This window comes from Myotis myotis, unplaced genomic scaffold (genome assembly GCF_014108235.1).
Source record: "Myotis myotis isolate mMyoMyo1 unplaced genomic scaffold, mMyoMyo1.p scaffold_m19_p_13, whole genome shotgun sequence".
In the NCBI taxonomy this organism is placed as follows: domain Eukaryota; kingdom Metazoa; phylum Chordata; class Mammalia; order Chiroptera; family Vespertilionidae; genus Myotis; species Myotis myotis.
This window is the reverse complement of record NW_023416317.1, coordinates 3,708,598-3,726,587: the sequence shown is the minus strand read 5'-3', so window position 1 is coordinate 3,726,587 and position 17,990 is coordinate 3,708,598. Positions and strand designations below refer to the sequence as shown.

At 50.4% G+C, this 17,990-nt stretch overlaps 1 protein-coding gene across 7 annotated transcripts in view; it reads right to left on the bottom strand.

Moving 5' to 3' along the window:
• The window catches only part of FRMD4B (FERM domain containing 4B), a 290,264-nt gene that overhangs the window by 89,328 nt on the left and 182,946 nt on the right, over nucleotides 1–17,990 (bottom strand). For all 7 annotated transcript variants that reach the window (XM_036331595.1, XM_036331592.1, XM_036331589.1 and 4 more), the window contains 2 exons: nucleotides 17,074–17,166; nucleotides 7,298–7,382 (listed from right to left, as the gene is read on the bottom strand). In XM_036331595.1, the coding sequence (XP_036187488.1) occupies nucleotides 7,298–7,382; nucleotides 17,074–17,166 (178 nt within the window). The remainder of the gene's footprint in view (nucleotides 1–7,297; nucleotides 7,383–17,073; nucleotides 17,167–17,990) is intronic.

Here is a 17,990-nt window from a genome sequence, read left to right as displayed (position 1 = left end):
TATTTACCCATGACAAAAGAAAGCATGCATATGCTTACAAAGATTTATACACAAGTGTTCATAGTGGTTTTATCTGTAATAGTCCCCAAACTAGTACAATCTAAATGTCCATCAAGGAAACTAAGATGGCGGCATAGGTAAACACCGGAGATTGCTGCCTCGCAAAACCACTTCAAAAATACAACTAAAAGACGGAACGGACATCATCCAAAACCTCAGGAAGGCTGGCCGAGTGGAAATTCTACAACTAGAAGGAAAGAGAAAAGCATACTGAGACTCAGAGGAGGTGTGGTGCAGAAGTAAAATACAAAGGTGCGGAGGTGCATTCGGAGAGGGTTGGCGGCTGAGGACATGGTTGTCTTTTTCAATCAGGAGGGAGTCTCAGGCTCTGAGCTCCAGTTTCGGGTGAGTCTCTGAGGACCCAGACTCATACGGGAGAAGCGGGACTGTCTGGCATTGGTTGGAACTCGAGGGCAACTTTCTCTCAGAGGCACTCGCAGTGATTGCCAGGACCTCTGAAGACAGGACTGAGAGCAGCCATACTGCTCGCTCTGCCCGCCCTGTTGATCCCCTGGGACCCTGCCCCGCCCAAGCTGTGCACGGAGGCTTTTGCATATGAAAGGCCCAGCCCTTTGTAATCTGAAAATTACTTAAACTGCAGCTGCCCCAAGGCCCCAGGGCAACTTGCATCGCTTTACAGCTGGCTTCTGCTGGGTAGCCTCAGGCAGAGGCTATATTAGCACCTCCTTAGGTCCAAGAACCAGTGTACCCAGTGGTCAGAGTGGGACCATCCAATTACAACTCTTCAGATCCATAAGGGACACACTCAGAGGGCAGACTCAGTGAGCACCAAAGCCCCATTGAAGCAAGTCTTGCCCCAGAAGGGTGTCTTCAGCACAGAAGTTCTCCCACCATAGACACAGCTGATTCTCACAGCCAGTTGGCCTGGAGGTCAAATCCTCCCAGTGTTACCTACAACAATCAAGGCTTAACTACAACAAGACTGTGCACAAAGCCCACAAGGGGGTGCACCAAGAGTGTCTACCTCAGGTAATTGGGGAGGCTGAGCCACTGGGCCCTAGAGGACACTTAGCACAGAAAGCCACTCTATCGACACAGCGAAGCATAAAAAATGCCGAGACAAAGAAACAGGACACAATGACAGAAATGGAGGAAAGCAAATTACTGGATATAGAGTTCAAAACCACACTTTTAAGGTTTTTCAAGAATTTTCTAGAAACCGCTGATAAACTTAATGAGACCTTCAAGAAATCTAGTGAGACCCTCGGTGTTGTGATAAAGGACCAACTAGAAATTAAGCATACACTGACTGAAATAAAGAATATTATACAGACTCCCAACAGCAGACCAGAGGATCGCAAGAATCAAGTCAACGATTTGAAATACGAAGAAGCAAAAAACACCCAACTGGAAAAGCAAAATGAAAAAAGAATCCCAAAATATGAAGATAGTGTAAGGAGCCTCTGGGACAGCTTCAAGCATACCAACATCAGAATTATAGGGGTGCCAGAAGAAGAGAGAGAGCAAGATATTGAAAACATATTTGAAGAAATAATGACAGAAAACTTCCCCTACCTGGTGAAAGAAATAGACTTACAAGTCCAGGAAGTGCAGAGAACCCCAAACAAAAGGAATCCAAAGAGGACCACACCAAGACACATCATAATTAAAATGCCAAGAGCAAGAGACAAAGAGAGAATCCTAAAAGCAGCAAGAGAAAGAAACTCAGTTACCTACAAGGGAGTACCCATACGACTGTCAGCTGATTTCTCAACAGAAACTTTGCAGGCCAGAAGGGAGTGGCAAGAAATATTCAAAGTGATGAATGCCAAGAACCTACAACCAAGATTACTTTATCCAGCAAAGCTATCATTCAGAATTGAAGGTCAGATAAAGAGTTCACAGATAAGAAAAAGCTAAAGGAGTTCATCACCACCAAACCAGTATTATATGAAATGCTGAAAGGTATCCTTTAAGAAGAGGAAGAAGAAGAAAAAGGTCAAGATACAAATTATGAACACCAAATACACATCTATCAACAAGTGAATCGCCGAAACCGGTTTGGCTCAGTGGATAGAGCATCGGCCTGCGGACTGGGGGTCCCGGGTTCGATTCCGGTCAAGGGCATGTACCTGGGTTGCGGGCACATCCCCAGTGGGAGGTGTGCAGGAGGCAGCTGATCGATGTTCCTCTCTCATCGATGTTTCTAGCTCTCTCTCTCTCTCCCTTCCTCTCTGTAAAAAAGTCAATAAAATTTATTTAAAAAAACCCCAAAAAAACAAAAACAAAAAAAAACAAGTGAATCTAAAAATCAAGTGAATAAATAATCTGATGAACAGAATGAACTGGTGATTAAAATAGAATCAGGGACATAGAAAGGGAATGGACTGACTATTCTTGAGGGGGGGGGAAGGGGTGTGGGGGTGCGGGAAGAGATTGGACAATAATCGTGCACCTATGGATGAGGACAGTGGGTGGGGAGTAAGGGCGGAGGGTGGGGTGGGAACTGGGTGGAGGGGAGTTATGGTGGGGAAAAAAGAGGAACCAATGTAATAATCTGAACAATAAAGATTTAATTAAAAAAAATGTCCATCAATAGGTGAATGGATTATTTCATGATATGTAAATCTATCAAATTATCACATCATATACCTTAAGCTTACAATGTTATATGTCAATCATCTATATACTAGTATATAAAACCCTAATATGCAAATAGAACGAATGGCATAACTTTAAAGATCATATAATTAAATATGTAAAGTCAATTATATCTCAATAAAGCTGTTAACAAACAAACAAAACTCTGCTCTTGCTGAGTCTCACACAATTAAAGCTGTATGCGTTCAGTGGACCACCCTTAATATTTTGGGAGCCTAAAGGAAGAGTAAAAATGTAGGTGCCCTAACCATAGCCTTTCCCCCTTTCCTCTCCAGGTCAGGCACCATCCAGCTTCCCTGGCCACCCTCAGATGTAGAGCGATATATACGGGCAGAAGAGGTCCCCCCAGCCCTGGAAGTAGGGGAGAGGGTCTGAGGCCCTGAGCACTGAGACCATAACCTGGGAGGCAGAGCTGGAGTTGGAGGCCGTTAAAGCACTGCTGTAAGGAGATAAGAACTGAGCATATTTAAAACTTAGAGCAATGTGACATGGATGCAACATCCAAGCATGGTGTCATTTTTCTAGCAATTCATGTTTATTGAATTTTACGAAAGCAATCTTTCTCAATGAATTGGATGCATTAAAAAAAAAAAGATCCTTGAGATACAAGATGGCAGCAGATTAGGTGGAAGCTACACTCACCTCTTCCCAGGACCAAACTGGAATTAAAACTAAATTATAGAAAAACCATTCTGAATCAGCAGAAAACTAGCTGGAGAGAAGCCTTGTCTACAGAAGAAGCCACACCAAGTCTGGCAGGAAGTGCAGAGGCACAAGAGGGTTGGCCGGGCTCCCACGGATGGCGGCTGAAGTTTTGGAGGGATATCTCAGCTGCAGGAGGTTCCCCTTGAGAAGTGTGGTATCTAAACCCCAAGATGAGCTCCGCAGCTTAGAGCACCAGAACTGGAAAAGGTGCCCAATAGCATCTGTCTATGAAAAGCAATTGGGTTTCTGTCCACCAGGGAGAGATGGTTAGAGATGCAGGCACCTCTTAAAGGGCCAATGCACAAAATTTTGTTCCCAGCCACTCATCCTGGGCTCTGACAGAGGGAGGGCAGAGCAGATTAGAGCCACGTGCGGAAAGCATGGAGTTGGTGGCTCTGAGGAGCGAGCTGTAGGGTCAGCTACCAGGATCCCTGTGCTGAGTTATTCTCCCATACTGCAGAAGCCATCTTTCTCAGGCAGAGCATTCCCCTCCATGCAGCATCAGCCTGGGGGGAAGCAATAGCCCCACCCACTGAAATGCCTCTCACCCCACCCTGTGGAGCTTTAGCCCTGCTGAGGAATACAGTTGAAGGTTCTTTCAGTGATTAAGCCTAACAGGAGCCTGCATGTGGAGGCAGATCTCTGGGTGCCTTGCGGCTTTTTCTGACTTGCCCTCAGGCCCAGTGCTGATAAAAGCCAGCCTTGGGCCGAAACCAGTTTGGCTCAGTGGATAGAGCGTTGGCCTGCGGACTGAAAGGTCCCAGGTTCGATTCCGGTCAAGGGCATGTACCTTGGTTGCGGGCACATCCCCAGTAGGAGATGTGCAGGAGGCAGCTGATCGATCTTTCTCTCTCATCGATGTTTCTAACTCTCTATCTCTCTCCCTCCCTCTCTGTAAAAAATCAATAAAATATATTAAAAAAAAAAAAAAAAAAAAAGCCAGCCTTGGTGCATAGCTTGTCCTTTCCACATGCACCCAGGCCCACCCAGCAGAGGGAGCCACGAGCTGTGGATCGCGGATAGCTCCAAACAGGTTGCCCAGGGCCAGTCACAGGCAGCATCTGACATAGGTGTTCACCAGAGTTCCTCTGCAAAAGCTCAGAACCATTACACCCAGTGGTCAGCTTTAACTATATATGGCTTAAATGCTCCAATCAAAAGACATAGGGTAGCTGATAAGAAAACAAGACCCATATATATGCTGTCTTCAAGAGACCCACCTTAGAATGAAAGATACACACAGACTATAAGTAAAGAGATGGAAAAAGGCAATTCATGCAAATGAAAAGAAAAGCTGGTATAGCAATACCTATATCTGACAAAATAGACTTTAAAACCAAGGCTATAGTAAGATACAAAGGACAATACATAATGATAAAGGGAGAAATACAACAGGAGCATACAACCTTCATAAACATTTATGTACCCAACATAGGAGCACCTAAATATGAAAGCAAATCTTGATGGACATAAAGGGAGAGACTGAAAGTAATACAGTTATTGGAGGTGACTTTAACACTCAGTTGACATCAATGGATAGACCTTCCAGACAGGAAATCAACAAGGAGAAGGCAGCCTTAAATGACACACTAGATCAATTGGATTTAATTGGTATCTTCAGACCACATTTTAGAAAACAAAGCAAGTCTCAATAAATTTAAGAAGAGTGAATTCATATCAAGCATCTTCTCTGATCATAATGCTATGAAACTAGAAATCAATCACACACACACACAAAAACAAAATTGAAAAACACACAAAGATATGGAGGGTAAATAACATGTTACTAAACAATGAATGGATTAACAATGAGATCAAGGGAAAAAAATCAAATGATACCTTGAAATGAATGAAAATTAGAACACAACAACCCAACCTCTGTGGGTCAAAAGGCAAGCAGTCCTAAGAAGGACATTCATGGCATTACAGGCCTATCTCAAGAAACAAGAAAAAGCTCAAGTCACCAATCAAACTTGACACTTAAAGGAACTTGAAAAAGAACAACAAACAAAATGACTAAAAGGAAATGATAAAGATCAGCGCAGAAATTAACTAAATAGTGTTTTAAAAAAACAATACAAAGATCAATGAAACCAAGAGCTGGTTCTTTGAAAGGATAAACAAAATTGACAAGCCTTTAACCAGACTCATCAACAGAAAAAGAAAGAGGATTTAAATAAATAAAATGAGATATGAAAGAAGTAACAACCTGACACCAAACAAATACAAGGGCTTGTAAGAAATTATTATAAACAACTACATTCCAACAAATTGGACAATCTGGATGAAATGGATAAAGTCCTAGAAATATACAACCTTCCAAAACGGAATTAGGAAGTATCAGAGAATCTGAATAGACAGATCACAACTAGTGAAATTGAAACAGTAATCACAGAACTCCCCAAAACAAAAGCCCTGGACTAGATGGCTTCACAGGTGAATTTTACCAAACATTTAGAGAAGAACTAACATCTACCCTTTTCAAACTCTTCCAAAAAATTCAAGATGAGGGAAGACTCCCAAGCTCATTTTATGAGGCTAGATTATCCTAATTCCAAAACCAGGTAAAGACACTACAAAGAAAGAAAATTATAGACCAACTAGAGGCCTGGTGCACAAAATTTGTGCACTGGAGGGGGGGGGCCCTCAGCTCAGCCTGTGCCCTCTCACAGTCTGGGAGCCCTTGGGGGATGTCCGACTGCTGGCTTAGGTGGGGAGCAGGCCTAAGCTGGCAGTCAGACATCCTTAGTGCTGCCGCGGAGGTGGGAGAGGCTCCCACCACCACCACTGCGCTCGCCAGCCGTGAGCCCCGCTTCTGGCCGAGCAGCACTCCCCGTGGGAGTGCACTGACCACCAGGGCACACATCCTGCATTGAGCGTCTGCCCCCTGGTGGTCAGTGCATGTCATAGCAACCGGTTGTTCCGCTGTTCCATTTGTATATATTAGCCTTTTATTATATAGGATATCCCTGATGAACATAGATGTTAAAATCCTCAACAAAACATTAGCAATTGATCCAGCAATAATTAAAAAGATCATGCACCATGATCGAGTCGAATTTCTTCTGGGGATGCAAGGTTGGTACAATATCCACAAATTGATAAACATGATACACCACATAAACAAAATGAAATATAAAAACCACATGATGCTATCAATAGATGCAGAAAAAGCATTTGATAAAATACAGCATTAAATAGATGCTGTATTTAAAGTGATAAAAACTCTCAGCCAAGTGGGCGTAGAAGGAATATACCTCAACATAGCAAAGGCTATATATGACAGACCCAGGTCAACATCATACACAACGGGCAAAACTGAAAGTGTTTCCATTAAGATTGGGAACAAGACAGGGATGTCTGCTTTCACCACCCTTATTCAACAAAGCACTGGAATTCCTAGCCACCGGAGACAAGAAATAGACAGAAAAGGTAGCTAACTTTGTTGAATAAGAGTGGGGAAAGCAGACATCTCTGTCCCAAGGGAAACATTTTCTTCCTTTTTATGGCCGAGTAGTTTCCCACAGCCTGAGCCGCTGCCTCACCGTGCCTAACTCTGAGCAGAGGCTCTGAACAACCTGGGTGGGAATTATGCTAAATGTGGGGACACTATGTTAGAAGGGCTTTCTGGCCTGACTCTGGGAGGCTGCAGGCACCATCTGATGGTGCCTCTGTCCTTCCCCTGGCGCAGCAGGTGCACGGAGGGCAGCTGACTGTGTGTGAACGTCCTCAGCACGTGGCTGGCTTCCCCGCTCAGAATTTCAGAAGAGCTGCCATTTGGGGGTGGGGGTGAGGCAGGAAGAGCCACAGAGAGATTATGGCCTTGTTCCATTTGGACAGGAAAGCAGAGGCAGCCCACGCCCCTCTCGCCCGCAGTCTGCCTGGAGCCGCCCGGGGAAGCGGGCCTTACCTTGTGCACACAGGACTTGGCGTTCAGGAAGAACAGCTCCACGGTGGTCCTGTCCTTTAAGAACGATATGCTCTCGATGTAAAATCTGAAAGACAGCAACAAGTTTGTTTCTTCAGATTCCTCCCCTTCTCCCAGCACGGCTTCATGTCCTCATTCACTTCCCCGAAGCACAGAGAGAATTTTGAGAAACCAAGGGTGCTCATGCTCCCCCCACTTGCCAAAGCCCGCAATCTGCTGCCTGTGGGTGACGTGTGCACACATGCGGATCCCCTCGCTCAGGTGCTTTGCTGTCGGAGGATGAGTTACAGGGAACCCACCGTGGCTCAGCGGCAAACCCGCTGGGCCTGCGCTGTTTTTCGACACTCATTTGGGAGCTCAGGATACCCCGGGCAGCTTCAATCAGGCCGGTGAGGGCTGTGGGCTGAAGGCAGAGCGGGCTGAGTGAGCCAGTGTAGCTGAACCTTGAGGCCTGTGGCTCTCAGACCCGGAGGTGGGAGGGCCCACACCTGCCGAGGCTGCCTACCCCCTAAGCAGGAGTTTCAGCAACACCCTCTTCCCCCATCTTCCCGTCTCCCTGCTGGGCTGGGCTTTCCCTTGGCTGGAGCCACACTCTCAGTAGTACTTGACCTTGGTCTTTTCTCCTGCAAATCGGAGCTTTGGGCCCCACTGCCCCTCCCCCCGCCCTGCTTCCTGGGCCTTTGCTGGTCAGTCTGGGTGGCCGCAGGTCCCCGGTAGGAGGGCTGAGAGCCCCTGGGGAGGGGAGGGGACTCCTTCACAACTTCTGTGGTCAGAATCCAGACAGTGGGCTGGCGGGCTCTGGGGCGGGAGGGGCCGCGAGGCTCAGAGGTTGGGGCCCGGCCCGCTGAGCAGTGCAGGGACCGCCCGCCCCAGGACCTTCCGGCAGCCCTGAGAGAGACCTTGCTCTCGGGCAGGGAGGGTCGGGATGAAGTCGCTGCCTGGTGAGCATGGCCCAGCTCTGCAGGATCACGCCGGCCTCGGGCATCCCCCCCCCCCCTCCACTCTTCAACCACGGCAAAACGTTTAGGAAAGAAATGAAAAGGCCATGGGAGACTTGATCACGGAGATGTAAAATCACCTGAAACATTCCACCTCTAATGTAGAATCATCAGGAGAAGTTCCAGAAAGCCTGCTCTCCAGCGGAGGCCCTGGTGGGAGGCGGGACACACCGACCTACGACCTACGGAACCGCCTCTCAGCTGGGTCAGAGACGGAGGGTCAGAGGCGGAGGGTCAGAGGGCAGAAGGGCGGAGGGGAGGGACCCAGCACCGCCCCTCAGCCGGGTCAGAGGGCGAGGGGAGGCCGAGGGGAGGCCAAGGCTCCCAGCTGCAGCCAGAGGCGGGTCAGAGCAGGAGTCACGGTGGGGGCCCAGCAGGAGGCCAATGCCCGGCCCCTCAGCTCCCTGCAGCCCAGGACCGGCCAGGTGGCGAGGTGCGTGGAGGCTTCTGGCTTCCTCAGCCTCTGAGTGCGCTGCCATCCCTCCCGCTGAGAAACCTGCAGCCGCAGCGGCGGCCAGGTGCCCGGAGCCTCCACCGGTGGCAGGTGCCTGTCGGTGCCCCCACTTCACAGATGCAGAAACAGTTTTAGAGCCGCGCCTACTGGCAGGGCAGGTCTCGCTTTGGGGCCCTGGGACGCCACAGACCCTCCTCCTGGTGGCCCTCGGCCACCCCCAGCCGCTGGGCTCCCTCCTTAGAGAGGCCAGAAGCCCCAGCGCCCACGCCCACAGTGGCTCTCACTGCGCAGAGCAGACCCAGGACCGGGGAGGACATCAGGTGAGAGACCTGGAAGTTGCCCACGAAAGGCCGGTCCTAGCGCCACAGGAGGTCTCAGGTGGAAGGCCGCCCAGACCCAGCCCTCCCTGCCCCAGGCTCAGGTGGAAGGCCGCCCAGACCCAGCCCTCCCTGCCCCAGGCTCAGGTGGAAGGCCGCCCAGACCCAGCCATCCCTGCCCCAGGCTCAGGTCAGACGGAGAACGCGCCTCACTCTTCCTAATTCTTTTTTCCTTCCACTTCTAATCACTTCACTATATACTCTAGCAAAGAAGGCTGGTATTAAGAGCATAACCTCAATGAATTTTCATACTAACAAAGTTCATAATATGTTCTTAATATTTAAAACCCAGTCATTCAATTTTTTTCCTTGTTTCCAACACTTTTTTGGTGAATTTGCGATTTATGTTTTAAATAAATAACGCCGGTTACAGCAAGAGTCACATGCACAAGGCTAGATCCTGCCAGATTCCTATCTTCCCTGCGGCCTTGCTGGCTCAGTTTTCCTTCAATTCTCTTAGTTAGGCACATGGGTTCCTGTTCCCGGCAACCAAAGACTCCAAGTTCATAGAGGCCATCCTGTGTGCCAGGGACAGCACACAGGACTCTGCATACAGCATTTCCTTCAGTGCTCAGGACAACCAGGCGCTGCAGTAGCACATTGCAAACCCATTTTACAGATGAGAAAACTGACATATTGAGCACCTTCTCCAAGCCATGTAGGTGGGGCCATGATTCCAGCTAAGGCCTACAGACTTCCAGTCCATACTCCCAACAAGTATGACGCATGCTTTCCAAGCAGCAGTGCAATGCACAGAACACGGACACAGTGAAGGGGGGCCCAGGGCAGGATGCGATGAACTCAGCTGTGGCTCCGGAGGGAGAAGCTGCCGAACTGAAATGCGGAGGAGTAAGTGTCGCGGGACAGCTGAGCCGAGCCTTAAAGAATGCATGAGCTCACCAGGTAGCAGGGAGAAAGGCCCGGGGAGGGCACGTTAGCCAGACCGTCCTTGCTGGTCTGTGAGAATTTAAGGAACCAGAGCAGGGAGCTGGGCGGCTGAGCCCAAATCAACTGTGGCTTATCCAGCTCTGAATGGACATCTTTGTGCTAGAACCTGGGCTCACCTTGCCCCCGAGGCCCAGGCCCTGGGCTGCCGGGTTCCAGCGAGCAGGCCCCCACCCCGTTCCCACTGCTTTCTGGCGCTGGGCCCGCTGCTTTCTACCTTTCTGCCGCATCCGGTTACCTGCCCCCTGAATGCTCAGTCCCCTCTCTCCCTCAAGGGGACCATGGTCATGACCTCGCATTTCTGGAAGGTCCTCTGGGAGACCAGCTCCCGAGGGCACCCATCAACACCCACCAGGGGTGGAAACGAGCTCTGGGGCCTCTTCGCCAAGGGAAACGGACTCTCCCAGACCAGCACATAAAGCCTTTGTTTCGGCGTTTCTGGCAGAAGGATTCTGTTTCCTCCCCGCGCTGTGGCCTCCCCCCGGGGCTCTGTGCTGGGGAAGCCCAGGTGACGTGTCCGTCTCAGAACAAGCCCAGGCTTTCTGGCCAGGGTAGGACTGTTTTGGAGACGAATCTCACGCAGCGTAACGAGTGTCATTTCCTGAGAAGAGCCTTTGTGTGGGGAGGTTGTGTCTCCACTTGGCATGCTCCTCCATTGGCATGCTCCCCCTTTCCTGATGGGACAGGTGCTCACCTCATCCTCCACAGTGATGACAGCACCCACCTCTATGACGTGCAGAGATGGCTTGGAGGGGGCAGACCTGTCAGCCAGATGACAGCACCTGCGTGTCACAGGCCGAACACTGGTCGCTGGGCACGGGCTGCCCACTAGCAGCCTCTTACACGTGGGTGGCCGGTATTTCCATCGGCGGCATGTGCTCATCGTGGTCAAAGTCAGCACCGTGGATTTGAGGGGATGCTGATTTGAACCCCAGCCCCAACACTGATAGGCCCGGGGGCCGGGGGCCAGCTGCTTGGCTCTCCCACAGGAGGAGGGAGCCGCTGTTCTGTGTCCTCAGCGATGCCGCCTGCGGCCGCCGGCAATTGCTGGCGATTCGTGCTGTGCTGTGTTATCTCTCCATAGGGACTGTGACAGAAGGTGTGGGCTTAGCTGGAATTTCTTTAAAACGTTATAAAAACAAGAACGGAAATTCCAGGTATCTTTCCTAAGTTCTCTTTCAAGGAAGCAAAATGCCACGGAAGTGCCCATTTAACACAGACCAAGAAAACAGTGCGAACAAAGCTGCTCTGACCAGCTGCGGCTTTCCTTCCCCAAGGAGCGTGGGTTCTTTGTGTGCCAGGCTTTGCCATGTCCGAGTGGCCTCTCAGACAGGAGGTGGACGCATTCTAACCATGTTGAGTTTGCGACCGTTGTCCAGGGAGGGCAAACTTAAAGGCCTCATTCCAGGTGTCACTCAGCCCCTGTGGGTGATCGTGGCCACCCCTGCGGCCGTAGGTGGCTTTCGGTGAGATCCTGACCCACGCTCTGTGCGGGAGGCCTGTCCATTGCTGCGAAGGCCCTGCAGCCGGAGCCTCCCTGTGATGCTGCAGAGAGCGGTGTCATTGGAGCGGGTGCCGCTCCCTGCAGGCTGCTGAGCTGCGAGTCCCATCCGTTCCCTTTCATCCCTGGGAGAGCACAGTCTCGGGAATCCCCTGCCAGAAACTTCCTCACGTCCGTCTGTCCGCCCGTCCGCATTTCCGGGCACAGCAGGAGAAGGGGCCCTCGGGGAGCCTGCAGGAACCTGCCTGCTCGCTCTGGGAAGGGCTGCTGGCCCAGGGAGGTGCCTCACTGTGACCTGCCCTAGAGGAGGGGCCACGGTGAGGGGTCAGGGTCACAGGTGATTCCAAGTGCCTGCTTCTTCCCTTCAAAAAGGCAAACCAGCCTGCTCCTCGGTGCAGAGGAAAGCAGGGAGTGCACCCAGAAGGAGGCAGGGAGGGGCAGGAGGGAGAGTAGGCTGGATGGGGAGGTAAGGGCAGGCCTGGGGAACGAGGATGAACAATGCGATCCCTACCCCCAGTGCAAAGTGAATGGGTCAGCCCCCAGCCAGACAGTCCGACACCCCAAGTGGATCCCATGACGAATGTTTCACCCACTGACCGTGTGGGTGGAGGCCATCTCGGTTATTTACACCCTAAACATAGCGTTTACCGAGGGCTACCTTTACAGGCTAACCCTAACCTCTGACACCCGTCCCCCAGGAGACAGGCCATGGGGGCGGGGGGGAGGGGGAGGGGGACAGGGAAACATTCAGTCCAGCTGCTGTCACTCTTCTATGTAGGCATCTCCTTAAAAAGCAAGTCACAGAGTAACAGCAGCTAATTAAAAATATGAAAGCTAATATAAAGCCAATATCGGCCACCCACGTGTAAGAAACTGCTAGTGGGCAGCCCATGCAGGACTGAAAGCCGTTCCCACCATCCTTCTAGCCCGATGAGCACTGCGGACATCGTGCCCTTTCTTTCTGTCCGGCTCCGTGATGCAGTCATGGCGCATCCTGCTGGTCTCTGCTCCGTTTCCCGGGGCACTGCCAGCGCCTTCCATGTTCTCCAGGGTCTTCACCTGTCGGGCTGTATTCCATGTATTTGTTCTCTTAAAAAATCAGGCTCCCCTAGCCGGGTTTGCTCAGTGGAGAGAGCGTCTGTCCGCCGGCTGAAGGGTCCCGGTTCCATTCCGGTCAAGAGCACGTACCTCAGTTGCAGGCTCCATCCCCAGCCCTGGTCGGGGCATGTGCAGGAGGCAACCAATCGACGTGTCTCTCTCACATCGGTGTTTCTCTCTCTCTGTCTCTCCCCGCCCTTCCACTCTCTAAAAATCAATGGGAAAATGCCCTTGGGTGAGGCTTGACAAAAGAAATATTCGGCCCAATGATGGTCATGATGCTTCCTTGAGTTAAACTCTTTCTTTCAGCCCAATGTTCCAGAACGAGGCAGGGGGCGCTGGAAAGGCTCCCAACCATCTTTCAAGGATGCTGTGTGCAGCTCCTCCGAAAGCAAGGTAGCCCCCACTTCCTACCAGAACTCCCACTCACGTGGGGCATCTCAGGCCGGAGGGCCACAGTTGCCTATGCTTAGGGGCACCTCTTACAGCCCCAGGGCAGAGAAAGGCGACTGGGAAAGAAAAGGGGAAGAGGGAGGAGAGAGGAAAGACCAGAGAGGAAAAAACAGCAGGAAGTACTCAGAAGAATGGGGTGGAGGATGCCCAGCTTTTGGCTTTGTGTGCGGCTGGGTGGTACCAACCCGAGCTACCTCCGCTTGCCCTCCCCGGGTTGGGGGCAGGGGTGGGGGGAGGGGGGAAGGTTTCCCCGTGAGGTCACGCCAAGTCCCTAGTCTCCTATTTAAATGCTTGCTCACTCAGTGCCAAGCTTTTCAAATGCTCACATCTGGGCTGCATTACCAAAGAGGCTCATGTGTTTGGGAAGTTAATTTACAGCAGCAGATAACGAGGCCGGCCTGGAGAAGTCCCCCAGCACCCGGGGGGTGGGGACTCGGGCAAGAGCCTTGGTTACATGAATGATGGGGCGCTGTGCACTGTCTCCTGCAGGACTTAGCACACGCCCCTGAGATGGTGTAACTGAAGGAGAGACGTGGTTCAGTGGAGGGAGAGCCAGGTGCCCTCATCCTGACTGTTCTCTCCCCCACGCAGAAGCAGCCTGTTTCTGAGCTGCTCCCCGCATCCCGGGCTGGCAGCCAGGTCAGACCTCCCACGTCTGCAGGACCCAGTGCTGAGCGCGGGAATCCCTGAGACAACAGTTAGCCCAGGGCCTGGTCCCGGATTAATGCTACGTTTCAATAGAAAGTTCTGGAGAGCAAGTCTGTAGGGTGGTTGCCTTTTTCACAGATGCTACAGTGAAAGATGTGCTATTTTATTATGTTTGCATAATACTTTGCAAAAGCATTTTGTTGGTATCTCCTGATCTCTCTTTACTTCTCACACCCGACCTGCCCCAGCCCACGTCCACCACCGGCAGGCACTGCCCAGAATCCGGGCCAGGCCGTGGTGGGCCGGGGGACCTGGGGTGGAGGGTGTGGCTGAGTCTGGGAAAGCTTCCAGGAGGATTCCCGTGCCCCGCCCTTGCAGGAGCTCTGAAATGCCAGGTACTTTCTCATCTCATCTCTTACTAACGTGAGCAATTATTCACAGTGAAAATGCCAGAGCTTGCGGACCCCTCCTCCCTGTTGGCATTGGATGTTTCCGGTCTCCGTGCGCATCAGCCCCGCGGCGGCCCAGGCCCAGTGTGCGCAGCGGGGCTTGCTGACGGGAGAGGCCATGACCTTGCTATCCCGAGGGCCTCGCATTTCCAGAGGCTCCGACAGAACCAAACCCTGTTGCGGGTCTGTCCTTCGGTGAATGTTTGGTAAACACAGGCAACCTAGAGGGTCGGTGCTGTTCCCACCGGGGTGAGCGTATCCCCATCAGTTACTCTCCAAAGAGGAGGCCGAGGCCGAAGGCAGCGACGTCACTGGGTGCGGGCCGCCGAACTGGTAAGGCCTCCGGGAGCTACGCTCCCCTCACTGACCTGGGTCCGCTCTGGAATTGTTTGGCGTGTGTTTTCGCTTGATCGTGTCTTTAATTAAATTGGAGTAGCAATAAGTACTTAATTGGAATAATAACAAAGACTATTCTGACCTCACTGTGCTGTTGGGAGGAGAATTAGGTGGGTAATTGAAGCCTGGATAAGGGCGTTCAGCATGAAGTAGTTGGGAAAGTCTGGCCCAGCGACTGTGGGCACTGGAGATAACACTAAGGAAGCGCTGAGCTGGGGACCGCAGGAACCTGCTCCCCGCAGACAGGGCGGCTGTCCTGGTGTGAATGACGCTCACGGGAAGACGGTTTCCTCCCTGGTGTTTTGAGACCAAAAATAGACCAGGTATTAGCTGTCAAAGAACCAGACCACAAGCCTGGTGCCAGATGTGTGGCACTTGCTGTGTTCTCTGAAGATGGAGGCAGAGCACCTCCGTGAGCTGAGTCGGGGGGCCTGCAGCTGAGCCGGGGGTCCTGCAGCCGCAGCGCCCACCTGGCTGGGAGCTCAGTTATGGACGCTCAGCAGTAGTTTATACCCAATGAAAGATCCCCAAGTGAAAATGAAGTCACCAAACAGCTGCACCCCTACTTTTCCCTAAGAAGGGTAAAGAATTGGGGGTCGGGGTAGAGGAAGAAGCCTGGGGAGAGTAATTTTTACTTTTCACTTGGTGCTTTCATTTAGTTTGAAATGTTTACCGGGATAATGTAATTCTTTGTAAATACCCTGACATACGTACGCTGAGCCATTTTCCCTACATAATGAACCATTAAAATGTCCTTCTTCTCTGACCCCTGATTAACTGCTAATATGCATTCACCCCCCGCCCCCCCCCACCCTCCGCGAGCTTGCTGGCTTGTTTGTCTCTTTCTCCATTTCCACGGACACAAGCACTCGCGTCACACTCCTTCCAAGAAAATCCCATGCTTTCCTTTAAAATCCCTGTGTACTTCTCCATTCCAGCTACGCTCCTGGACAAATCTCCGGTATGCTACCCCTTCCGGGGGCTAAAAGGTAATTTCTGGTGGCAAAAGAGCAATTCTAAAATAGACTTCAGAGTGGAAGGCAAGAACCAGATTGGGAGTTGTCAACGCTGCGTTTACTGACTACAGAGTAGATACCATCTACAATCACCATCAATTCATACATGAAAAGATCCTTAAAAAAAGGGAGGATATATCATTACCACACTTTAAGATTTCATGGAATACATTGAAGTTGAAGAAAAAAGTGTGGAAATCAACATAATTTTGCCAAACCCCCCACAAGAAAAGTAAGGAGCTTCCACTATCATATCATGAAACAAAACGTATTTCAATATCCAAAAAAGAACATAAGCTCAGACTAAAGAACATATTTCAGGTTGGTATAGATTTATGAAAACACATTTAGATTTATGGTAAATCTACTATCTTAGCTTGTTTTATCATGTTTGGTTTCAGACCAGAAAAATAAAATTTATCATCAAATTCAGGACAGTGGGGAGAGGGGCTTTCAGCAAAATTAATAATGTTTTATGTCTTAAGCTAGGTGCAGAACATGGGTGCGACTGTTCACAACATTTGATTCATCTTAGAGTGTGAATAATTAAAATATATTTATTGATTTTTTATAGAGAGTGGAGGTGGAGAGAGAGAGAGAGAGAGAGAGAGAGAGAGAGAGAGAGAGAGAGAAAGAGAGGGAGAGAGAGAGAGAAGAACATCGACTTGTTCCATTGATTTATGCCTTCTTTGGTTGATTCTTGTATGTGCCCTGACCGGGGATCAAACCCAAAACCTTGGCGTATCGGGGCGACACTCTAACCAACTGAGCTACCCAGCCAGGGTGAGTGTGAATAACTAATGTGAAAAGATATTGCATCCTGGGCTGATTTTAGGAAATCATTGACTTAGCGAATGCATCCACTTCAGGAAGAAATAACGGAGCCCCACCCGGGACTGCGCGACTTGCCCACGCAGAGCGGCCAGGCCAGGGCTCGGCGTCCTGGGCAGCCGCCGGCCTGCAGCTGCGTTCAGGCTTCCACGCTGTGCAGACCATTCTCTCAGCGAGCATTGGTTTGCATTTTATCTTCTGTTCAAGTTAAAGGCGTGGAATTATATACATTCAATTATTTCCACAGTCTCTAGAAAACACTCCTACAGAAAATGTAATAGTAAATGTTTGTCATATTTCAAATACAAGAAGTCCTAAGCATGTTAAATCAGAAGCAGGTTTAGGTATCAAAATGCACTACCTATGTTTTTCCAGCTTTAAATTGACCCAAGGGGCTTTGAGTAGTACAGGGAGGTGATTCTATCCTTCATTTTCAAAGAAAACCATCCTACCCAGTACTTACGGTAACACGGCCCCCAGACGAGTCATGTTTCGGTAGATGGCTTCTTTTTTAATTCTCGATCTCTGGCTACCAGCATTCTTTCTTTTTTGAAGGGAGGTGGGGGTGCTAGGTGTGTCTGGGGATACATACCTCACAGCAAAGTGCAAAATGGCTGGGCCTGGTTTCTTGGGCAAATCATGGTCCAGAACCCGGTGATCTAACTGCAGCCAGTTCTGCTGACCTCTGTGAGAGCAAGGCGAAGACAAAGGATTAAACAGGAGTCAGAGGAAGGCTCAGGCATCCACGGCGTCGGCAAAGCTGTGGAGAAGCCGCTACTCCAGATACTGGCGCACTGAGTAATGAGGGCATTTTAGCAATTTCTACCAAAGGAGAGCAGCACCTGTCCCAAGTCAGCATCTCCACTCCCAGGAACTTGGGAAGATGAGCTTGCACATGTGGGACACGGTCTGCATGCACAGTCACTCCCTGTAGCGTCGTTTGTAACAGTGAGAAGTGGAACATGGTCTGCATGCACAGTCACTCCCTGTAGTGTTGTTTGTAACTGTGACAAGTGGAACATGGTCTGCATGCACAGTCACTCCCTGTAGTGTTGTTTGTAACAGTGACAAGTGGAACACGGTCTGCATGCACAGTCACTCCCTGTAGTGTTGTTTGTAACAGTGACAAGTGGAACACGGTTTGCATGTACAGTCACTCACTGTAGTGTTGTTTGTAACAGTGAGAAGTGGAACACGGTCTGCATGCACAGTCACTCCCTGTAGCGTCGTTTGTAACAGTGACAAGTGGAACATGGTCTGCATGCACAGTCACTCCCTGTAGCGTCGTTTGTAACAGTGACAAGTGGAACATGGTCTGCATGCACAGTCACTCCCTGTAGTGTTGTTTGTAACAGTGACAAGTGGAACACGGTCTGCATGCACAGTCACTCCCTGTAGTGTTGTTTGTAACAGTGACAAGTGGAACACGGTTTGCATGTACAGTCACTCCCTGTAGCGTCGTTTGTAACAGTGACAAGTGGAACACGGTCTGCATGCACAGTCACTCCC